The sequence below is a fragment of the Primulina eburnea genome, chromosome 4 (assembly GCF_022965805.1).
Source record: "Primulina eburnea isolate SZY01 chromosome 4, ASM2296580v1, whole genome shotgun sequence".
Classification (NCBI taxonomy): domain Eukaryota; kingdom Viridiplantae; phylum Streptophyta; class Magnoliopsida; order Lamiales; family Gesneriaceae; genus Primulina; species Primulina eburnea.
The window spans coordinates 43952281-43977044 of NC_133104.1; the positions used below are offsets into that span (position 1 = coordinate 43952281).

General features: G+C 35.9%; 5 protein-coding genes and 1 pseudogene across 8 annotated transcripts; 2 read left to right on the forward strand and 4 right to left on the reverse strand.

The window, feature by feature from the left end:
* The first annotated feature begins 1333 nt into the window (after positions 1-1333).
* On the forward strand, positions 1334-2542 carry LOC140829373 (high-affinity nitrate transporter 3.1-like). The gene is given in 3 exon segments (XM_073192554.1): positions 1334-1626; positions 1873-2159; positions 2161-2542. Coding segments are annotated over 3 exon segments (618 nt in total). The 5' UTR covers positions 1334-1496; the 3' UTR covers positions 2362-2542.
* Positions 2543-2797: 255 nt separating this feature from the next.
* LOC140830339 (manganese-dependent ADP-ribose/CDP-alcohol diphosphatase-like) lies at positions 2798-3794 on the reverse strand (annotated as a pseudogene).
* Positions 3795-5467: 1673 nt separating this feature from the next.
* Positions 5468-11818, reverse strand: LOC140830340 (quinolinate synthase, chloroplastic-like). Its single transcript, XM_073193612.1, is given in 10 exon segments — positions 5468-5928; positions 6012-6173; positions 6472-6687; positions 6689-6967; positions 7557-7736; positions 7841-8065; positions 8699-8800; positions 8802-8984; positions 9528-10265; positions 11813-11818. Coding segments are annotated over 10 exon segments (2148 nt in total). The 3' UTR covers positions 5468-5871.
* A 537-nt stretch (positions 11819-12355) lies between these two features.
* On the reverse strand, positions 12356-15944 carry LOC140829374 (serine/threonine-protein kinase AFC2-like). Of its 4 annotated transcripts, XM_073192555.1 has the most exons (11): positions 15735-15944; positions 14763-14952; positions 14437-14463; positions 14200-14353; positions 14071-14119; positions 13863-13977; positions 13555-13646; positions 13216-13369; positions 13053-13117; positions 12768-12865; positions 12356-12685 (listed from the first exon to the last, which is right to left on the reverse strand). In XM_073192555.1, exons 1-11 carry the CDS (start codon positions 15825-15827, stop codon positions 12430-12432), a joined length of 1293 nt encoding a protein of 430 aa, XP_073048656.1. In that variant the 5' UTR covers positions 15828-15944; the 3' UTR covers positions 12356-12429. The 4 variants fall into 4 exon arrangements, with proteins under 4 accessions (XP_073048656.1, XP_073048657.1, XP_073048659.1 ...); XM_073192556.1 differs by lacking the exon at positions 14763-14952 and having other exon boundaries at positions 15735-15937; XM_073192558.1 differs by lacking the exons at positions 13863-13977; positions 14071-14119; positions 14763-14952 and having other exon boundaries at positions 15735-15936.
* A 1092-nt stretch (positions 15945-17036) lies between these two features.
* Positions 17037-19967, forward strand: LOC140829376 (putative late blight resistance protein homolog R1A-10). Its single transcript, XM_073192560.1, has one exon. The coding sequence runs from the start codon at positions 17122-17124 to the stop codon at positions 19777-19779; it is 2658 nt and encodes an 885-aa protein (XP_073048661.1). The 5' UTR covers positions 17037-17121; the 3' UTR covers positions 19780-19967.
* A 1687-nt stretch (positions 19968-21654) lies between these two features.
* On the reverse strand, positions 21655-24679 carry LOC140829375 (putative late blight resistance protein homolog R1C-3). The gene is made up of 2 exons (XM_073192559.1): positions 21984-24679; positions 21655-21868 (listed from the first exon to the last, which is right to left on the reverse strand). The coding sequence occupies exons 1-2, from the start codon at positions 24600-24602 to the stop codon at positions 21827-21829; spliced, it is 2661 nt and encodes an 886-aa protein (XP_073048660.1). The 5' UTR covers positions 24603-24679; the 3' UTR covers positions 21655-21826.
* Between the last annotated feature and the right edge of the window lie 85 nt (positions 24680-24764).

A 24764-nucleotide genomic window follows, 5' to 3' on the forward strand; every position in this document is an offset into this window, starting at 1 on the left:
ATTTTACATCTTTGCGATTGATCTTTCAAGTTCAAAGTAATAAACACAAATGCAAATTATATATGGAATAGTGGTCTATGCAGTCCCGCTGAAAACTAATACATTTAAAAAAAAGATTTACATTTAACTTTTTATGAAGTGTTCTCAAGAAAAAGCATTTTTTACATATATTTAGTCACGACTTGTTAAATCATTTGAGTTGGCCTTATACATTATTTAATAACAGTGACATTAAGAAATAATAAGAGACTAAACTGTAATTTTGAATTAATCGAAAAAAAAAAAAACAGAAAAGAGAAAATATCAGATAGGGATAGAGCCATGAACTTGAAGCTTATGATGCATATATTATCCACTAAGCTACATATATTTTGTGCTAAAATTTTTGGCACTTAATTGATATGTTTTAGTACAAAAACAGATCATAATACCAAATCAAACTTAATAAATAAATAGTAAGAGATTTACTAATGAAACCAAACACCAAACAATTTGCTGGAAGGCTTGTCATTAGCACTAAAAGCTATTTTCGGAGCATTTAGGCAACTTAACATCATGGACATTTGAATTGCCTACTTTGAGATTTCTAGATAAAATTATATGTATAAATCATCCTATTTTGGGTTAAAATGACAATTTAGAAATAGGATTTTCGGAATAAGAAAATAATAAATAAACTAAACAAACAAATCATGAATAAATCCAAGCGACCTTTTATTTACTATCCTGAATCACATTTAATTATTGAGTATATTATCCTAATACACATTGATAAAAACGGATAAACAATTTAAATTGTGAATTAAATTTGCGCTTTGCATTTGGGGACAAAACAAATTACATCAATTCTAAACATTGTATGTATCTCACGGAATTCTCCCATTCCCTCCAAGAAAATCCTTACATAAGCAAAGTCAACTTTTAGACAAAATTCCAATCACATAAAACCATTAATAATTTAATGAAATAACCCTAAAAAACATCTCTTCAGCATGATTAAGAGACATTTTCACCATTCCCTTCAATATAATATATCCAAACAATTAATTTAATGAAAAAGATATCCTTTAAATAACTTAAATTTGACGTTTAGGTAGAGTTTAACTCCTCCTCCTACATTAGGAATAACTGCCACCCTTGAGCTCCAAAACAAAACAAAACGAATCGAGAAAAAGCTGATTGAATAATCAAGGCAAGTCCTTCAAATTAAAAAGAAACTAATTGTACCATATATTATTTTTTTCCCAAGAATATGACATATTATTGTCTAAATTTTGAGTTCTTTGTGTATTTAATATCTTATTATATGTATATACTCGTTCAAATTCTTGGATGTCGGTCCCGTTAAATCAATGATAAATGTAAAAGCCCTTTAAGAACTGTTATTATCTATATATAGAGAGATCAAGACTAAAAGTATATTTGTTCCAAAACTCTTCCTCTCATTGGAATCAGATATCTATAGCTAACTTGAATTAATAACCAAGAAGTCATCAATGGCACTTCAAGCTTTTCTCGTGGCTTCCTTTGTGTTCTCTTGGCTTGCATCTACTTCCAACGGGGTAACGACGTTTTCCTCCCTTCAGCAAACCTTGATCGTCACTGCTTCCCCTCATCCGGGACAAGGTAAAATTCTGAACCGTTGTCTTCGTCTTAATAATCCCGTCTAAAACAAGAATTTTCAGTACATGGTATAATCATTTGAGCAGCATGCTATCAGATGTTATTCTTAGTAGCAGCAATGCACCTTGAAACCCAGTTTTCAGGCTTTTGCAAGAAAGGTAGCTGTATCCATACCAAAGCCAAAACAACCCTCCTTTTCACAAAAAACATATTTTTCTTGCTAAACTCACACAAATCTGGACCTTGCAGTTGTGAAAGCTGGAGAAGACAAAATAACAGTAACATGGTCACTCAACACCAGCCTCCAAACCGGTGTAGATTCGACTTACAAGACAGTAAAGATCAAGCTGTGCTACTCCCCGATCAGCCAAAAAGATCGTGGCTGGAGGAAAACAGTAGACATTTTGGCAAAAGACAAGACATGTCAACACAAGATGGGTGCCCAGCCATACACTAACGCTTCTAACAATTCCTTGACGTCGATAGTTCAAAGGGATGTGCCTACTGCAACTTATTTTATCAGGGTTTATGCAGTGTAACTCTGCTGATGAAGAGGTAGCCTACGGCCAAACAACGGATTCTAAGAAGGGCAGCAATTTGTTCGAAGTGAGGGCGATTTCAGGGCGTCATACTTCACTGGATATTGCCTCAGTCTGCTTCTCTACTTTCTCTGTCGTGTCATTATTTGGTTTCTTTTTCATTGAAAAGAGAAAGGCCAAAGCTTTGCAAGCTAACTGATGCAATCTTTGGAAAGTTCTTAAAGTTTGTTGTGTTTGGTTAGAGAAATTTTCAAACACAACTAGTTCTTGAATAACATCTAAGTTCTAGGTTTTACGTCATCCATCATACTAAGGAGGGTTGTGAGTGTGGTTAATTATCAATGCTGTTGTATACATACTTCTCTTATTATGTTCAATGTAATATTCTCGAAATTCTAGGTATGAAAAGGAAAGGGAATAAAGAATTCCAGGATATTAATAATCTTTTAGTCTATCGCACGTAGAAATTACATCATAGCATTTCTTGAAACTTAAACCCCTTAATTAAACAAAAGAATTTCTTCCTATGGTTGTCACAAATAATTAAGGTAGATACATCCACAATAAATATAGCATATGATATTTCATTCGTGTATTAAGTTGGCAAACTACCTCAGTACACAAGGGAAAAAATGAAAATATCCAACATATTTGATAGTAGAGTGGTTACAAGGAGAATGGTGAAGTAAAAGAGACCAATCCGAACGAACCTTTCGGCATCTTTTAGAATAAACTCACTGCTGATGATATATGTTAACACTAAGAGTTACAAGTAGATATTCTTCTGTCCGTCTAGCTGAAAACCATTTCCGTCGTTCCCATTCTTTCTGTACCACAGAGTAACAATCGATCATGGAAAAGGTCGATGTAACCAAAGGAATCACTGCTGGGAGGTCATTCCAATGCCGCTTCAAGAACTCATGGTGCACACCATGGGAGTCAATACAATATGTCAATATCCACCTTTATGCCCTGCAACAGAGACCTTTACGCATTTGTATCGATGTATCAAATCCACCACTTCCTTATAATTCCATAAAAGTGCTTCATGGCTCGAGGATCCAAAGGTAGATGGCAGCATATAATAACTTTCTGGTTTAACTTTGTTGCATCTTTGAGGATACGATCCAACCACTCCATCTGCTCTTTCCCCACTCCTCCGTTAAACATAAGGAACCTTCGGTCCAGCCCAAGAAGACCATTTGGGCAATTCTTATCTGAATTTGGATTTCGCTCCTTCAGAAAACTTAGGGCTTTTAATGTATTTGGATGATCCTACGGCCAACCAATAGCACTGATATCATAACCATCTATCACTACAAATGGGTACTCAGGAATCGCAGAGAACTCAAAATAAGCAAGACATCCACGGTTATGAATGTTCAGTATTGGAAGCAACTTCTCACCAGGGAGATTGTAGAGACGGTGAATGCCAATCATGTGATATACAGGGCCATTGAAACTACTAAACTCGTGTACGATTTTATTTATTAGCAGAAATGGCGGAAGCCATGGAAGAAAGCTAAAAGATATTAGCTTAGAATGAAAAGTAAAACTGAGTTACAAGATACCAGTACCAAGCTTATATACCTCTATGACTTGTGCTTACGTGTCAAGTGTGAGTGGGTACATGTGTATTATTTATGTGTATCCTAATCTTATTGACAGCAGTTAGAGCTTTGGGAAGATTCTGTCAACAATATCCCCAAAATTGATTACAAACTTCAGCTGCTACTCATTCCATTTCTTTACTTCTCTTTGCATCACAAGCAAGCTATGCCTGTAATAGCGTGGAATGAGCGGCGATCAGGAATGTCAGCATACTGGATATCTGATATCACCCCAAAGGAAAGCGGTGGTTGCTTCCTTCGAACGCTTACTACTCCGTTTGCACAACCATTGAGCAAGCAAGAAAAGAATGATTAAATTATTTAAACTGAAAGCGGTGAAAATTGGGATGTAAATGAACCAAATTTACTGTGAGCTATTTCAATTTTGACTCGATACAAAATTCGTTTGAGTTCATTAGTTAATCATATCAAATCAAGATCAGGCTCGATTTCGAGTTCGAAAATTTAATCAAACCAAACTCAAGCCTAAAGATATTCGACTTGTGAGCTCGCAAACATGTTCGATAATAAGCTTGCAAGCTTGAGCTCGACTTGTTTAGGTGGCTCGTAAGCTCGAGCTCGACTCGTTTAGGTGGCTCATAAACTCGAACTTGGCTCATTTTTTGAGTTGACAAATAACAATATTAGTATTAATGTCAATGGAAGGAATTGAACACCACATAATTACAATTATATAATCACAATTACATTTTTTGAACTCCATCTGCTTTTTTTGAAGAAAAAATAATTTACACCACATAATAACAATTATATATTTTTTTTATCTTACTTGCATATCATCATACCAAGACGTTCTTTACAACATAATAAATTAACAGAAATACACAAACTTATTTTTTTCCCCAAAAAATTTACATCACCAAATCATATACACGTTGAGTAATTTTACAAAATATTATCCTAAAATATTATATTAAATTGAATATAATGAATTTACATTGATTAAAAAACAAAATTTATTTGGAAGACGTCATAGATAGATTTAATTTTTAACAAGTTCGAATCAAGCTCAAACTCGAGCTCAATTCTATGTTTTACGAGCTCGAAAACGAGCCGAGCTCAAGCCAAACTTGTTAAATATGATAAACGAGCTATTAATGAATCAAGCTCGAGTCTAACTTGATTAACATGACAAACGAACTTTTATCGAGTCGAGCTTAGTAACTTCAATACAAACCAAAGTTCAAGCCAATCTTAAACGAACTAAGCTTAAACCCGATACTGTTTGATTTGATTTAAATCGATATCTAGGTGAAACCATGATCAAGGGAACCTGGAATTCCAAAATTTGCCCAAACACTCGCTAGCCCCTGTAGTTGGTACTGTAAATATGAGAAGCAAACAAGAACTTTACAAGAGTTTGCTCATATATAGCACCATTTTGATTGGTGAAAAGCTAGGTACAATCTTAGAAGATGTTCTCATTGAATACTTTGTCTTTTAAAAAGACCTAATAATAAATAAATAAAAAAGAATATATTTTCTTTTTAAAAAAATAACACTTCATAACATCCAGTACAAAGAGCTCCAGTTAAATAACAAGTATAGGAGATACAATTGTGATATTACTTACAGTTACACATAACATATATATAAATCTCATCACTATCTACACACACGTTACCAATAAAGTCACCTGCAACAGCACATTTTCATAAATCTCAGCACGACACGAAAAAGCATGAAACTATAAGGAAATTTCTTTATGCTAAATCTTTTCAGCCGGGATCTTGTCGATTCCCGGAATGACAAATCAGTAATTGATCTCATATGAGCAATGGACCTACGAAAATGTTACACAATTATGATGTAAATAAGCCACAAAAAAGATCGCCCTATATCTAGTAACATATTTGTAAATAACCAAACAAAAAACTAGCAAAAGAAACTTGAGAAAATGAGTGTAGAACAATCAATCTAGTAGCTATACAACCCTGTCAGCGAACATCCATGCCAGGGTGACTTTTCTTGAAGGTCTTGAATCTTGATGTTTGATAATAATATAAGCAAATCCTAAGTTTACCATGTAGAAGTAAAAACCGATCTGCTATCGTTTGATCATTTCGGACTTGCAACGATTATCTTCCATGATGAAGTATTTGTTGAATCAGCTTATCCGACAGTTTCTTTGTGGCCTGCAAAAGGCACCACGACGATGATTGATACTCAGACACTTCATATTTCAGCAGTAAAATGAATTTTCAAGAAGCCACAGTACCTGAAAATGTCTCATATGCAGTATTGGCTCACAACCAACATCTGCAATCAGTTTTCCATTTGGGGTTTGCAAACTGAATCGTCCTGCTTCATATTCTGAAAGACTATCTTTTTCATGAGGCAAACTGCGGCAAACTTTGAGAAGCGAGCTGAGAGAGTTCATCTGGTAAGTTAAAGAACAAAAAGTGATGAGAACTATACCTTTGAAATGACCCGCCATACTTGTCAGAATAAAATGCAGATTTATGTGTTCGCTCAAACCCTTTGGATAATTATAGTATAAACAAGAGTTCATACCCCCTTCAGCCAAAATCTTAAATTGCAGGTTCAAACACCAATGACTAAACAAGTATATAGTCAAGCATATACATATTATGTTTTGGACAAAAACAAATATATTTCACACTGATTTTCATATTCCATGAATCATCACGCAGAACTAGAGCAGGTGATTGGCTAACCTTCATGTAAGGACAAGATGCACAGCCTCCATGGAGAGAACAACCCTCTCCACTTGCTACACCAGGTATTACATGAAGTTGCAAGAAGTCACCTGTTTCACCCAAGGTTGAGTTCTGTGTTGTTACCGACTCCGATGAGACTGGAAAGACTATCTCTATTGTCACTTTTGCTCCCGCATCGGACTTTATAGAGCCTAATAATTTGCGAACTGCAGACAACTATTGAAGTCACCATTCCTGATTCGGTTCCTAAAACAAACTGAAGATGATCGTCGACATTTCTAGTTAATGCCTCTTGCACCCTTTCTTTGATGAAGTCTAATATATTTTGTGTGGAACCTACTACTCCCATTCCTCTTTTCTTTGCTTCCATTGCTAGAGAGAACATTTCACCAGGAACTTCGAAATGAGCGGTTAGAAATGCATCGCCATACATTTCATTAATTTTACCAACAACTTCATGACCAAAGAGGTGATGAACGATACACGTTCCATCCTGGCACGGAAAAAGATAGGCAGATGATAAAAAAAATACAGTGAAACCACCATGTCTGTGTGGTACAACCAGACTCTCATGCAATCTGTTCTTCTCCACAAAGTATTACCTTCTTTAAGGAAATGTTGAGAACAGTAAACCTATGGTTCCGAATTGAGGTGCAAATTAACAGAGCCTATTCACGGAACCTTTCAAACGAACTCAAATAGTGTTCGATGCACTTTCTAAATTATCGAACTTGAGTTGCGTTCAAACATTTTCAAATATATTTCATGCTGAATTCGAGTAAATTATATCATTCCGTAACTCGCGAGCTACTCATACCTTAAATATATTAACAGAAAAACCTAAAATTAAATGAGTTTACGAGCCCGAGCCTGAATTGATCTGGATTTGGACCTGCTTACCTCAAAATAAAGTTCACAACATACTGATCATAAAATCTAGGTCGAGTAGAATTCGAACCAAAGAAATTTCACTTTCAAGCGATCAAAAATGAAGAATCTAGTACAAGTCTAGTAGTTTGCACCACAAGTTCCAATAAGCAACTGGTTCCTTTCACTATCACAACTTAAAAAAACATATTCACCTGAAAATAATGAAGCCGAGGTATCAAAGATTTGATAGAGTTTCTACTGTGATTTGGATGTATGCTAGCTATTTCTTCATCGCTCATCACAGTCATCTGCCGAAACAACTCCATGATATTTGCTCCCATGTAAGTGTCAGGACCATACCATACGCTTAAATTAGGCACTTCTGCAAAAGCCTTGAAAATTACCAGATGCAGCTCAAAATAAGTAAAAAGAATCTGAAGTATGGATACAAAGTAAAAAACAAAATAATTATTAAAAAAGCAATGACGCAGCCAACCTGCAGAATGGTTGGCACGACATTAGAAGAGGTACAGGTAATTGTTGGAACAACTTCATGTGTATAAGCTTTGGTCTCAAGGGACGTATTAATATAGACGACATGCAAAGAGGGAGAAGGAACGGAAGCTGCAGCAGTGGCAAGATAATCCATATATTTAAGGCTGGATGCAGCATCAGCCAAGGAGCAACCAATTCGGTCATTAGACATCCTGTACACACCTACCTGAACAATTTTCATAGTTCAACTATACTCCCAACAAACTGAAATAACCATATTAATTTCACAAATCCTTGATTGTGTTAAGAACCTAGACTTATAAATGAAGTAAACATATTATATCAAGGGCCTTCGTTAGAAACAACTCTCCAAATCAATAACTCTAACCATGGAAGATTCCATTAGGTCTAAAACAATAAAAGTTATTGTTAAAACTGAAACAGACATTTTCCTTCTGCAAAATGGTGAGGTTTTTACCGTAGAAAGAACCTTGGCTAGCCAGCATATAAATCAGCGAAACATCAGTCATATAAGAAACATCAAGAAAAATCTGTAATATCACATGAAATCGAACGATGATACTTCTTCCCACTTTTATCAACATTTCTTAACATGCGCCCATTATCTTATTTTCCACCAAGTAATCTCCTGATATTTATAAATTTAAAAGCCATTTTATGTAAAGTGTAATTATACATACATACATATATATATATATATATATATATATATATATATATATATATATATATAGAAAGTGGGTAATTATTAGTTGATCGATATAGGCTCATTAATTTATTTCATCATCTAATCAACAGAAGAAATACATCAGAGAAAACTATGAGTAACGTGGTGTACCTCAGTAAATCCAGCCTGATCGAGGATAGCACGTACATTTTCAGACATAAAATCTACACCGAGAACAGTGATAAATTTGCACCCAGCTATAGCCATTTGGACCTGCAGAATCTGCCATTACCAATGAATCAGATATATGGATGTGAGGCCACAGCTTCCGTGCAGCAGTTAAAATGCCTTGGACCTCAGGGTCCATGTAAAAATGCGCGACCACCCCAATTTTTTTCTCCTCCAGCAAATTCACAAGTTCTTGAATTTTTACCTCATCAGGGGACAGAAATCTCGCCTGAGATACATGTATGATATTGAAACTATGGCTTTCAATATTTGGACGTTACTCATTATTTACCAACCTCACAAGCACACTAGTCATAACCCAAATTTTACAAGTTATTGAAAAAAGAGACATTCAGATGATGTTTCTGGAATATAATGTGTTAACTTACAATTTTCATCTGAATCTAGAACACACTTAGCATGATTAGAAACTAAATAATAATACAAACATCTCATATCCCTGAAAAAGATAATAAAAAGGAACAATCTAATTTCCTGATCAACTTCTGATGCATACAGTTGAATCAAAACAAAAGAGAGAAATTTTTATCAACCATAACCTCCAAAGCCCCGAAAGATAGGTGTGCCAAATTGTTTGCTTATTATTAAAATGGGTCATAATATGGAACTTTGACTGATTACATGCAATATTTCTTAAGGAAAAAATCCATAATGAAACACGTGTTCACGAAAAACACTCTCCAGAGAAAACACCAAAAACAAGTATAAAAACTAATCAACCATGTAACAAACACTGAAATCAAAATTTCACCTGAGCTTCAGCATAGCTTCCCTTAGCTAGTATACCATCAGCACTCACAATCAACGATGGAAACGGCTCGCCTTGCAACCTTCCCTCGCGCTTGGCCACCAAAGCCTTAGTCCTCTTTTGTATGCTCATCAAGACATTGTGCCAAGTATTCGCTCTGCTGCCAGAATAACCCCTTCCTTTCCCATTTAATCCAACAACATTCAACGGCCCTAAATCCTCTGTCTTTACTGCCAAAATCTCCTCCGCTGTTGCTCCATCAAGAATCCAAACCAGACAGGCACAATACCCTTTTGTTATCTCCGAATCACTGTCCGCCAAAAAACTCAACCTATTCTCACTGTCTAGTTCTACATGGATCCACACCCGTGCGGTGCATCCTGGCACGCGGTTTTCCGTAGTTTTTAACGAGTCTTCGAAAAAAGGGAGGAGCTCGGCATAGTGCAGCAATCTCTTGACACGGTCTACCGGTTCGGTCAGTGATTGAAGTTCTTCGATAAGGACACGCAGCTTAGCGTCAGCAGCGGTGGAAGTACTCGTCAGATTACCGCTTCCGGAGGCTTGTGAGGTGACGGCTGAGCAATGAAAAGGCGTTCTCGATGTAGTTTTGAGCGGATACACAGAATTACGACATGGGTTTTGCGAATGGAAGCATCTGATCACAGGGTGCGCGGGTTTTGGATTGGATAGGTGGCCGAATTTAGGGTTTTTAGAACTGCAAAAGAACGAGAAGATGCAGCTCTAACGGCGGACAGTGTGGTTGTTGAGTCCATCTTCTGCGAGTTAATTTGTGTGCATGAATCAGAAGCGCAGACACGATGAAGAAAATATGTGTTTGTTCGAGGTGTGTGAGAGAGAGAGAGGAAGACAGCTGCCGCTGAGAGGCGGAGGGTCAGGGGCTTGAATGGCGGAGACTGGCGGTGGCAAAATGGATATATGTTGTGCAGGAAATGAAGGAGGGCCTTTGGATTAATACAAGGTGGAAATTAGCCACCTTTTCACGACCCAAAAATTGAGGGGAAAATAAAATTTTATTTTTTATGCATTTATATGTTATATTTCCACAATTATTCTTAATTATGTTATTCTATACTTAATATAAAAATTGTTATTACTATATTAAGAATCCTCCACAAGTTTGTGACATATTTATTATTAACCACGAAATTTAAATATTATAAATGATTCTTTATTTATTGAAAAGAATTAATTAATACATAAGTTTTATGGCACAAAGAACCACTTTTATGTTTTTACGCGTTTAAAAACAATCAAGTAAGACAAAAATTTGTGTGAGATGGTCTCACGAGTCGTATTTTATGAGACAGATATCTTATTAATATTACTTTTATGCTAAGAATATTACTTTTTATTGTGAATATGGTAGAGTTGATCAGTCTCACAGATAAAGATTTGTGAGACTGTATCACAAGAGACCTACTCATCAAGTAATTGAATTTTGTTCAAAATGTTAGTCTTTTTTTTTCGGAAAATCCTAAAATAAATGAATTAGATTTGGAAGTTATTGCTATGAAAATCGTAATTAAAAAGCGACACCCTCTTATCGATTCACGAAGATGTAAGAAAAAAATATCTCTAACTTTATAAAATTTCCACATTCAAGATTGAGAAAAATAAAACAAATTCACAAATTATTATATATTATTATCATGAAGAAAATGTTTTCGAAGAGTATTGATGTAACTCAAATATAGTTGTATATAAATATGACATGTTTTTTTTCAAACATAAAACATGGTAAATGTTTGAAATATCATGTAGATTTTTCGTAAATAAATTGATGATTATAAATAAAATATTATTTTTTTCAACGTAAATGTTTGAAATATTGATATAAACTTTCATAAATAAATTCAAAATTAGAAATAAAACATGATTTCTTGTTTTTAAGAAAAATGACAAAATTCGTCAGAAGTAATAGCTGCCAAATAGGCAAAAAGCTGCCCAATTTCTCCAAAGTGAGCAAGCCCAAGTGGCCAAAATCGATTTGACTACCTCTTCTTCTTTTTTGTCAATGGGAAGAAATTGTTGCCTGCCATCTGCATCAACGGATTGAACACAATATTTTCTAATTACTAAAGTCTAAGAAAGGCAACTTTTGTTAAAAAAAAAAAATTGAATTTATGTTTTTATGATATAATTTTTTTCGAGAGGAAAAATAATAACATCGATGTTGAACCATAATAGCCCACCCACATAATTTCATTTTAAAAAATAAAAATACAAATGGTCCACCCCAATTGATCAACAAAAAAAAAAATGCCCACCCTCATTTTAATTGATTTTTTCGAAACATAATTATTAATTAGTTTGTAAATATTTCGTTAGTGAATGCTTTTTATGCGTGCCCATTTTAAAAGATGTAAAGGCCATTTTGAAGCTATCAACTCATGTCCATGGATTCCACGCCAGTAGTATTAAAGATGGTAAGAGTCTTTGCTACGGAACTACTTTATATTTCTTTCTATTTTGTTCAATGATCAACGAATCAAATAGCTTATAGATTAGTAAGAGCCAACCGGTTTTATTCAAAGCAGTGAAAGACGGGTCCATCCATTTCCTTTGTGACTCTCTGAGGTAAAAAGTCGAGGTCTTTGAACTCGAGAACACTCGTTATATATTTGTTGATTTGTGTAGAGTTAAATTATTTTATTTCAGAATATTTTAAAATAATTAACTGCCGTCACGGGAACCCTTGAGCATCCCTTTATTTATAACACAACAAACTCGCATTTTGATTTCGTGATGCCGTTTTGTTGGCTGAAGACAATCGAAATAAACACATGTACAGACCAAAGGTAAAAATGGGGTTTCAAAAGCATATAATATTAGTAGCGAGTCAAAAATGGCACTGCATCCTCTTCCCTGGCATCAAAATGTGGTATCAAATCAAGACTGTTCTAGACGATTCCTTGAAAAAGGGGTGCCCGAGGGCTTCCCGAGCTGACATTCTGTCCGAAGGGTCGTATCTCAGAAGCCCTTGCAGTAATTTAATGAGATCTCCAGCTGAATGGTCTACATGATGCATAATCAAGTTTGGAAGCCGAGGCAGCTTCGAAACAGTTTTAATACTATCTCTAGATGTTGCTCCCTCGGGCCAGTCCAACCTGCCCCTTCTAACGTACTTCTCAGCATGTCCACTGTAAGCATAAAAATGCACCACAACTTAGAATTACTTGAATATCTGTTCATTTGTGTTGCCACACAAGAACCCTAGCTTACACAGCTCTCTTCAACATGTGGTGAGGTAAGGGTCCAAGGACTCTCTCCATCATGGCGAGGTGTTCCAAGTTCTCGTGTGTTTGGAATAATGCTTCACCCTGTTAAGACAAGCAAATCAATTACTAAGTCAGTTATACAAAGAAAGACAATCACAAGCAAATCAATTATTAAGTCAGTTAGACAAAGAAAGACACAAGCAAATCAATTATTAAGTCAGTTAGACAAATAAAGACGATCAGTCAAATGTCCACAAAACCTAGAATAGAAGACTTTTAATTGACATACCGTGCAAAGTTCCACTAAAATACAACCAACGCTCCATATGTCACAAGGATAACTCCACCCAAGTCCTGCTCAGAAAAGTCGATACAAAGTGTAATCACACAGGCAAAATAATTTTACCGTATCAGTAAATACAAACAATATATCATTAATTACTTAACCGTACCTAAAATGACTTCTGGAGCTCTGTAATGTCGGGTTGATACAATGTACGATTGACCCTGTATGTCATAAGTTGTGCTACCAAAATCAATGACCTTTATGGCACTTGACTTGGGAATTCTCTTGTAGTAGGACCCACTTTGGGACCTCGACGAATCCTGGACAGAAACAAAAAACAACAATCTAGTAAGCAGACAACTTTAACACAGAATATAAAGACCAAGACAAACTAAACAACACAGGCAGGAAGTAACAGAAGTACAGAGTATTGCAGACTAAAAACCAAGCACATGACCAATCATCCTAAAGACCCAACAAAATGAAATATGAGATAACAAACTACCTTGTACTCCGGAACTTTGACGTACTCAGGTGAGACTAGTAGAATATTCTCAGGCTTCAAATCTGTGTGGATCATGCGTAGATCGTGCATAACTGAGATTCAACAACCCAAAAATCAAAATAATGCAAAACACCGGAATAATGAACCATGAAGCTATTGCACCACGTTCCACCTCAAGTAAAAAGATCAGATATCTGACAAAATATGTATTCATTTAATGGGATAAAATTATATTTCATAAAATCGTAACATTTACTGACAAAAATCCAATTGAAAATATTAACGACGAAGAGAAACTATTTACACACATGCTACACATTCCAACAGTTGTCTGCCAATCTCACGGACAAGATCAATTGGAAATGAGCGGTAACTGTTTTTGCGAAGAAAATCGTATAAGCTAGGTCCAAGCTTCTCAAAGACCTGTTAAGACCATTTAAGTCCATCCACAAATCTTAATCCCTATAATTCATCAAGCAGGGGAAATTTAATCCACTAAATCAACCATATACTTACGATACATATATGGTTACGATAGTCAAACCAGTTCCATATTCGGACACAACTGCAAGAAATAAACTGGTTCAACAACTAATTATTTACAAATGCCCCAACTTTTGCCAACAAGCTGAATTAGAAACTCACCGTTCAGCACCTTCATCATGTCTACAAAGTTGTTGCAGCATGTCTATCTCAATCATAGCTGCATCGCGGTACTTCTTAACACCACGAATAACTTTAATGGCAACCATTTCTTTCCTTTCCCTATCCCAGCACTCCAAAACCTGACCAAATGTTCCTGGTAGGAAGAATTCCATTTATCATGCAAATGCATAAACAATAATAGAGCAGAGAAATAAGATCACCGATAAGGCAACATACCTTCACCCATCTTACTTTGGATCTTATCTGCAAATTAGAAATATAAATACAAATTAAGTACTACTGAAATAGTAACTATTAAGATTAAAACATTTAAAGCAGATAAAATGTGTCCATAAATCCAAAATTAAATTTTTAAGCATTGAATACACAAGTTAATTAAGCCCCTGGTCCTACATAGGGAAGATACATGTCGTCAAAAATTAAACTGTACTATCATTTCATGTTATTTCTAACAAACTGAAGCAATAAATTACATGCATGGTACATAGAAGACGGAGCCAGCAACAATTTAATATGATCTGATGATGGAAGAAGATAGTTACAGCGAGAAGTTAAATTTTCTCCACGCTCAAACATATAGTGGCCATCTTCGTCATCTGCTCGTAAAGGGGGAGAAACATTTCGGGCCAAGTCCTTAAGAAAGAGAGAACTAGGATGATCTGAAAGCGTTCTTGAAGGTGCATAGCTCGTCAAATTCCCAACCTCTTGTCCACAAAACAATCCTAGCTGAGCCTACACACACATCCGTTCATGTTTTTTTCTTCAATATCACATATTAAGAATTTTGTTTACCTCCTCGAAAACACATTCCAGACCAACCGATACACACTTCATTCATAGGTTGCATCAACTGAGAAGCTTAGTATAATGCTTTTTCATAAAATAACTCAGCTCAAATAAAACACTTTGTATGCCAATCAATATCAAGCTACCGACTCAAATTAAACTAGTTGAACTCAAAGATATCCATCAAAAACTCCTTAACAAGATTTTAAAAAAAAAGTAACCATCTAACACTATATCAGAGTGAGTTCCAAACAAATATTTTGTTTCCCTTCCATCATAATATATCAAACTAAGACTGAACTTCACCAAAAAAAATCACAGGACGCGCATTTAAGGCATAAAAAATTATGCATAAAAAATCCAAGCATAAAATTAATGTAGAACCCTAAGTACTTGTAGTTATATGATGAGTAAAATTTTGATAAAATATAGATAAACAGATAATTCATGCATAATCTCTATCAAGAAAAAAAATCTATTTCTACATATATACGAGCAATTTATCCACCAAAATAAGAATCACCCATATCTCGAGAGAAAAAAACACAAACAGGCCTCGACCAAAAGAAAAGATTCATATTAAAAATCATCCCCCGTGCACAATCAAGCGCATACAGGTGATAACTTTCCACCCGATTCGATTAAAATCCTAATTTTCCATCAAATCCATAAAAGTCCCAAGAAAAAATCGACAAACCACGGAATCTGAAGAATAGGTCTAAAAATACCTCCGGCTGTTGAGGAGCAACATCCCAGCCCAACCGCGGCCTCTTCCTCGGCCTTTGATGCATCGGAAACTCCGTAACGCGTTCGATCTCCATCACAGATATACGTATCCGAGATAAAACAGAGAACTTTCTTTAGAGAGAAATAAGAGAGAGACTCCCAGAGAAAAGAAATTCTAGAGAGAGAGAGATTGTATGTGTGTACGCGAAACCCGATATTCGACGCTACTTAATCATATTGACCTAACAATGTGGCCTAATCTCATTTGGGGCGAATCTGACCGTCCACGTGGTACCATCGTAACCCTTGCTATTATTGGACGATTACCCTGTCCACCAATATAATAAAACCTGTCAATTTATGGAGATTAACAAGTGGGCCTATATGTATCACTAGTGGTCTGGGCTTACCTTCGATTTGGTCAACTGGGCCCATCAGATTGTAGTTTTATGTATTCGGTTATCGATTTTTATTTCGGTTTAAAGTTTTATAAATATATAATCTTATATTCCAACTATTTTTCTTATGTTCGATTTTCTACGAAAATGGTTCATTTTAATTCGATTATTTCGGTTTTGATACAATTATTTAAATTAATAAGATAAATATATTGTAAAATATAATATATTATTTTTTTACATGATTTTTTAGTAAAACATTTACATATAAAGGCTAAATGAATTACATAAACAATAATCAAATAAATATTATTTAAAATATTTCATCATTCACTCATATGATTTCAAAAAACATATAATAAAAATAAGCTTATTAATTTAATGAAATTTCGGTCTTTTCGCTCGGTTCAGTTTTGACATTTATATTCGAATTATAAAATTCGGTGTTATGTTCGTTCAGTGTTCGGTTTTTCGGTTTGGATTTTCGATTTTTTCGATTTTTTCCGAAGTTTGAATACCCTTAATTTTATGGAATAAGCACACACATAAATTTGATTTTTGAGGTTCCAAAAAATAACTCTCAAATTACAAAGTTCTCTAATTTTATTTAATAAAAAATATTATACAAAACTGTTTTAGTAAATTTGTTCGTCTATAATTATCATATCTCACCTCATTCTTATGAGAGAAAAAATATACTAAAATATTTATTTATCTTTTATCTAGATTTTTTTCGAATGAATCGTATAACCCCTAAAAAAACAACTATTGAAAAAACCAGTATTTTGAAAGTAAAAAAAAAAAAGTGTCTAAAATTCTCAAGTTGCTCATAAAAGAATAACACATTTCATTATATTTTTCCTTTAAGAATCCAAAGTTGGTAAACTTTCATTGAAATGTGTGGGATGCATCTGGGGAAGAAAATATTTGACTCAATTGACTGCAGTGTGATTCAAAATCACTGTGTATGTGTGTGAGGAGCTGAATTGAGATGGCCTATTCTGCTTTGGTTTTACTCACGCAAACACTTGACAAAATCCTTCATCCTTGTCCACAGATTTCATCTCTGAAGGAAAAGGTCTGTTACTTGCTGGATTTTCTTGAAGATTCTTCCGAAAACTGTACCATAGCAATCACTGATTTAGAAGGCCAAATCAGAGATGCAGCATACGAGGCGGAAGATATCATTGAATCCCATTTGGCAAAAGAGGCACTTCCAAAGTCGAGCACTTCTTTTTGGGAGATGCTCTGCTCTACGATTCAAAACGCGATTCCGGCCTTCCGTCAAAGAGAGGTCTTGAATCATGATTTGGAGTTGGAAATCAAGCACCTACGGAAGAGTGTAGAGGAGTTTGAGTTTATCTTGGAATCTTTCTTCAAGATTAAGAAGGGTAAAATGATAGAACTCCTGCCTCCGGTTGCTGAATCTTTAAGTACTGGTGCTCGCCTATCAAGAACTACTTCCTGTGGACAGAGTGCTACTGTGGGATTGAATGAAGATTTATTGAAAATCAAGGATTGGCTGACTGGATCATCGTCTAGTCGGGACATCATTTCACTCGTGGGGATGGGGGGTATCGGAAAGACTACTCTTGGTAGAAATCTTTATGAAGACGCACTTGTTGATTTTCACTTCGACATTCGCGCATGGGTGACCGTATCTCAAGATTACCACTGGCAAGGCGTAGTGAAGGATCTTTGGAACTCCATTGTACTTGTCAAACTTGAATCACACGATGAAGTGATCAGTATTGAAGAATCAGCAGAGATTGTGTACAAAAGTTTGAAGGGCAGAAGGTATCTGATTGTGATGGATGATGTTTGGGATACCAAGCTCTGGGATTATATGAAAAGGTTATTTCCAGATGACGACAACGGCAGTCGGATTATATTGACTACTCGGTTATCGGAGGTGGCCTTTTCTTCCGAATCTTTTAGCTATATTCATGATATGAATCTTCTCGGTTTGGAAGAGAGTTGGAATCTGCTGAGTGCTAAGGTCTTTGGAGAAGAATGTTGCCCTTCTGAGTTGGAGAAAATTGGGATGGATATTGCGAAAAATTGTAAAGGGCTTCCACTTGCACTAGTCACGATTGGCGGTGTCCTCTCCAAACGCAGGACTCGAGATTATTGGGAGTATATTGCAAAAAATATGAAGTTAGGTGTAACTGGAAATGATGATAGATTAATGGAGATTCTATCTTTGAGTTACAACCACTTGCCTCATCATTTAAAAGCGTGTTTCCTTTACATGGGAGTCTTCCCCGAAGATCGCGACATCTCGATCTCTCGACTCATCAAGCTGTGGGTTGCTGAAGGATTCTTAAAGCCATTATATTCCAAGAGTTTGGAAGAGGTGGCAGAAGACTGTTTACAAGATCTTGTGGACAGGAGTCTCGTTATGGTTGGCAAGCGCGGCCATCGCGGCAAAATAAAAACATGCATCATGCATGACATCTTGCGGGACTTGTGCGTCAAAAAAGCCAAGGAGGAGAGGTTTCTTCTTGTTCTGAATCGCAACGCTCGTAATCTTCCTGAAGTCGGATATAGCGAGTATCGCGTTAGCATTCATTCACATATTTTGCGTGTGGGCATGCACGAATCTCGAGTTCGTTCTTTTCTATGTTTTGCCGAGAATGACTCGGGGAACTTGTCATTATCTTTTGCGAGATTTAGACTCCTAAAAGTGTTGGATGCACTTACAATAAAGTTTCATGGGTTTCCGATTGAGATGGTTGAATTGGTTAACTTAAGATACCTTGGTTTATTGATTTCAAGTCACATATTCAAACTCCAACTTCCTGCAGCAATAGTCAAACTTAAAAATCTGCAGACTTTAATTTTAAGCAAAGGGGTGTATGATTTCAACTTTGGAGTTTGGTGTCTACCTTCTGAGATCTGGGAAATGCCACAACTGAGGCATCTGTCTTTCAAGAGAGGTTTACTCCCTCACCCTTCCCGCGAACGACTTGACAGGGAATATTCTTTTGATATGGCACACCTGCAGACACTTTCTGGAGTACAAAACTTCAAATGCAGAAAGGAGGTCTTTCAGATCATGCCACATCTCAAGAAACTGAGGATTTCCTATGTTTTTGGCAAGCGGAAAAGATGGTCGCCCAAGGACTTCAACAGTTTCGTCTACCTACACAGTCTTGAGACATTGACATTGTCATTAGATGACAGTGGACATTGGAAAGATTTACCATTGAACTTTTCTTTCCCATCAACACTCAAGAAGCTAACTTTGAGCGGTGGTTGTCGGATTCCTTGGAGCAAGATGACGATGGTGGGTTCTTTGCCTAGTCTTGAAGTTCTGAAACTTAAAAAATCCGCCTTCGAAGGCCGAGTGTGGGAACCAGAGGAAGGGGAATTTCTCCGGCTTAAATATTTGCTTCTTGATGACATCCATTTGAGACACTGGAAGGCCAATGAAACACACTTCCCCAACCTTCGGCAGCTGAATGTTTTCTTTTGCTTCAAACTGGCCGAGATCCCTTCTGCCATTGGAGACATTACAACTCTTCAGATTCTTGAGCTGCGCTGTTGTAGCGACTCCCTTGTCAAGTCAGCAAAGCTAATAGAAGAGGAACAACGGAGCTTAGGAAACGACAGCCTTAAGGTTAGTGTGAAATATCGAACATTTTAAGACAAAACCGTCCTTCAGAAGGTGGTACAATTTCAATCGTATCTGTAATAGGAATACACTATTTTCATTTTAATTTCTTTCCCTTCGACGTGCATTTGGTGTTCCCATCCGCAAACGCATTACTCTTATATGAAGTTGAGGTACCCAATATCAAGATCCAAATATTATTTGTAATTTATAAAACGATGTCTTCAATTGAGCTCTATCCGCAGTTTGGAAACATTCTTAAACTGCTGGTCTCATGTTTTCTAACAAATGTAACTATGTAAGGGAAACCCATCAATCTTATGATCCTCTAATTGCTTGCTCTTTCTGGATTAAATTTGTTTAATCTTATGGTCGTATTTGAGAGACAAATAAAAATTGCCTTTCTTTCAATGTCTCTTCTGAAACATAAACTTAAATTTATACAATTTTGTGTTATCTATTATATTATATGAATACATTAATACATTATGCTTACGGTTAAATTAATTGAAAAAAATTGATAAATAAAAATCTGGTTACTCAATTCGATTTATCTGATTAACATTATTTTTTTAAATTAATCAGGTTAAATGGGTTATTTCGATTTAATCGAAATTTCTCACTCCTTATGTTATTAATTTTTTCCCACGTTCTGTTTAATTTGATTGGTTTTGTTATTTTTCACTCTACTTTTGTTTGTGAAAATTGGTGTACCAGACTTGTCATCCCATTAAAGGTTTAAACTGAGAAGTGGCTGATAACTAAATTTGTATTAATAACCTATTAGTATATAAATTTTTGTATAAGGTAATCATTAATGAGCTAGCTTTGAAAAATTTGATGCTGTTAGGATTATTTTGTCCGACAGATATCGAAAATAATAAAAATATCAGAATATGATGTAAAACAGTAAATTCGTTATTTATCAGAATTAAATGTTGTGCCAGATGTTACAACATCTCGGACAACATCTATACGCAGCGGAAAATAGATAACACAAACTGACTTGAAACAAATAGATGGACAAGATTAAATATGCACAAATATAAATACTTGTGCGGTGCCTTATGGCAAAAATTAATCACTAGAAAACTTAACCGTTCACAAAAATCTATCACTAGTGATTTTTACAAAAATCAATTTCCTCAACACTTTGAGAAAATAAAGCTTTCTAAAAACAACCAACAATATTAAAACATGAATAAGAAAGCAAAAACGAGATCCCTAAAAACACGAGCAGCTAAACACGATCTTCAGCCAACATCGTTACGGATGTTGTCTGTAGATGTTGGCAGCATTCAGGGCAACACGTAAACCAGCACTCTTCAAAACAGCAACGTCTCTTGAATAAAGTTTTCTCTGAAATTCTGAACGTGCAAAAGTGCATAAGTTATGCATTCATGAAAACCTCCAAGCGAAGAGTGAAAACCATATAAATCGAAAAAGCTCTCTCTTAAAAGTATGCGTGAATCCTCAATCCAAGAGCTCTCTCCAAAGTGCGTGTATGAATAATCGAGAAGGCTTGTGCACAAGAAAGAGAGAAGAGAGAGTAAGAGAGCGAGCTTCAACAATGTCTTTGATCTCTTATTTATAGATGTAGACTTTTATTCTTCAAGGAAACCTATTTCACAAGGAAAGTGAGAGTTTAATTAGAAATTAAACTCCTTTTAAATATTGATACCATATCTCTAAGATCTTTATCATAAATATAATATCTAGCAAATCTTTATCATAAAAATAATATCTAGAAAGGTAAAACTCAATATTCCACATGATATTATATCACAATAAAATCTTAACATAATTATCTAGAAAGGCAAAACCATAATTATATGTTATACTCAATCAAATCAACAAAGAAAAGATAATATTAGGGAAATTATATTTCCCTTCATATGCCAATTTGATTCGATAAAATTTTAAAACAATGAAGAATAGTTACCTCATACCTTCACAAACATTTGAGGAAGTCTCTGAATGTCAGGAAAAATATTTTATGAAACTATTTTAAGACTTGACAAATTATATACTGATGTTTGAATTTATGGATATGATCACTGCCAGGTTAGAGTCCAAACAATTACCACCAGACATGCTTGTTCCTGCGACCATTCATGGTTGCCTGCAAATAGAGAGAAATATAGATATTCAACACTCTTTAATGCACTCTAGAGCTCCAAAACTATGCTTTCCAAAAGATTATATCTTTACTTGTTAAAATAATCAAGAACCTTTACCTGTCGAAGGGAATTCAAAACAGCATCATGAACCGAATCCAACCGAACTTGAAGCCCTTCGTTTCCTAGGCTCTGTTGTTCCTCTTGTATTAGGATTGCCGACATTTCAGCGGAACGGCTACAACCATAGACGTCGATCTTTTGAAGCGTTGGAGTCTCTCCGATATCAAAAGGGATCTCCTTCAACTTCATGCAGTATCTAAGACTCAAGTGCTGCAGACTGGGAAAGTGTGTGTCATTGGCTTTCCACTGGACCAAGTCGAGCTCCTCGAGTTGCAGATATTTTAGACTGACGAATTCGTCATCATTTGGTTCCCACACCGGCCCTTCAAAGGAGTAGTGTTTCAATTTCAACACTTCAAGATTAGGCAAAGAGCCTACCATCGTCATTCTATTCCAAGATATTCTGCAACCCCTCAAAGTTAACTTCCTGAGTTGAAGTGGAAAAACAAAGTTTACTTGTCTGGGAAACCTACTCGGAAGCTGGATAAAGAAGAAACATTTCAAAGTCTCGAGTTTTTCTAGGTAGACAAAGTTGCTGAATCCATAGGAAGACCATTTGGTTCGATTATACAAAATGTAATGAACTCCCAATCTTTTTAGATTCGGCATAATCTGAATTACCTCTTTCGTACATTTGAAATTTTCAACTCGGGAAAGTGTAATGAGGTCTTGTAGACTGAAAGAATCGATCCTGTTATGCTGTAAGCCAGAAGGCCAGCAAAGTAAGGAACCCCCACTAAACAATATAAGATGTCTCAGTCGAGGCATTTTCAAGATGTCTGAAGGTAGATAGAAATACCGTTTGGAACGAAAAATTAAAGTTTGCAGATTTTGAAGATTAGATATTGAGGAAGGAAGCTTGCCCTTGCCCATGTAGGCGAAAGCAAGGTATCTTAAGTTAACAAGCTTGAATATTTCAAAAGGGAACTCATAAAACAGCACTGGTAGTGCATCCAACACCTTGAGAAGTCTGAAACTCGCGATAAATGACGATACCAAGCAACCACTTGAGAAATTCGAGGTGAAATATAATAGAGAACGGATGGTTAATTCATGAATACTAGGACAGGAACATATATGAGTTCGCTGGACACTAACACGCCGATTACTATTTCTACCATCTGAAGAAGCACGAACCTGAAGAAACTTCTCCTCCATGGCTTTTTTGACACACAAGTCCCTCAAAAGATCATGGATTCTGCAAGTTTTTATTTTTCCAAGATGGTTTCTCCGGCCAACCATAACGAGACTCCTGTCAATCAGATCATTCAAGTACTCCTCTGCCACCTCTTCTGAGCTTTTAGGACTAAGTGGTTTTAGAAATCCTTCAGCAACCCAGAGCATGATTAGCTGGGAGAGGAATATCTCTTGATCTTCGGGGAAGGCTCCCATGTAAAGAAAACACGACTTCAAATGATGAGGCAAGTGGTCATAACTCGAAGATAGAATCTCCATGATTTTGTAATCGGTTCCTGATGTTGTTGAAGTTACGTTTTCCGCTATAATTTCCCAATATTCTCGTGTCTTGCTGCTGCCTTTGGAGAGGAGACCACCAATCACCACAATTGCAAGTGGAAGTCCTTTGCAATTCCATGCAATTTTCTTCCCAATTCCCTCAAGTTCATAAGGGGGAGATTCTTCCCCAAAAACCTTAATGCACAGCAGATTCCAACTTTCTTCCAAACCAAGGAGATTCATATGATGAACGTAGCTAATAGAATTTTCATAAAGAGCCACCTCTGATAACCGGGAAGTCAAGACGATACGGCTACCGTTGTATTCATCTGGAAAAAACCTTTTGACATCATCCCACACCTTGGTATCCCACACATCATCCATCACAATAAGGTATCTTCTACCCTTCAAACTTTTGTACAAATTCTCACCTAATTTACCTATACTTTCATTACGGAACTCATCTTTGACAGATCCACTAGATTTAAGAAGGTCTCTAAAAATTTCTTGCACGCTATAATCTTGAGATACAGTCACCCATGCACGAGTGTCAAAATGATATTCAATAAGTGAGTCATCGTAGAGATTTCTAGCGAGAGTTGTCTTACCAATGCCTCCCATCCCAACAATGGAAATGGTTTCGAGTTTAGAAGATGATCCGGTCAGCCGATCCTTGATCTGTATAAAATCTTCATTGGATCCCACAATAGATGTCTTCTTTCTCGAAGAAAATTTTGATGAGGCTGCAGCGAAAAAGTTCTTAGTTGGTTCCAGGTCTTCAACAACTTTACCATCTTTGATCTTCGAGACAGACTCCAAAATGAACTCAAATTCGTGTATTGTCTTGTGAATGAGCTTCATTTCACTTATATGATGGATGACATTTTGAAATTCAGCACAAAGCTTCTTCCTCCAGGAAAAAGTGCTTGATTTTGGAAGGATTTGTTTTGAAAAAAAGGATTCAATGACATCTTCTGCTCCATAAGCGGCATCTGTGATTTGTCGTCCCAAGTCTGTGATTGTTGAGCTTCTCTTTTCTGAAGAATTTTCCAGAAAATCTAACAACTGGCCAACCCTTTCCTTCAGAGAAGTAACACTTGGGTGCGGATGATGGATTTCTTCAAGTGTTTGCATGAGCGAAGATAGAGCAGCATGAGCCATAGATCTCCAGCAGGTGTAACTGTAAGCAACCAGCAAATTGCCAAAAGAATTCTAGCTCCATGGCTAAAACTTTAAAAGAAAAGTACACATTTTATTTAATTAAAAAAATTAGTAATAATTGAGCTTTAGCTTTATTAAAAGACATATCTATTTAATACTTGC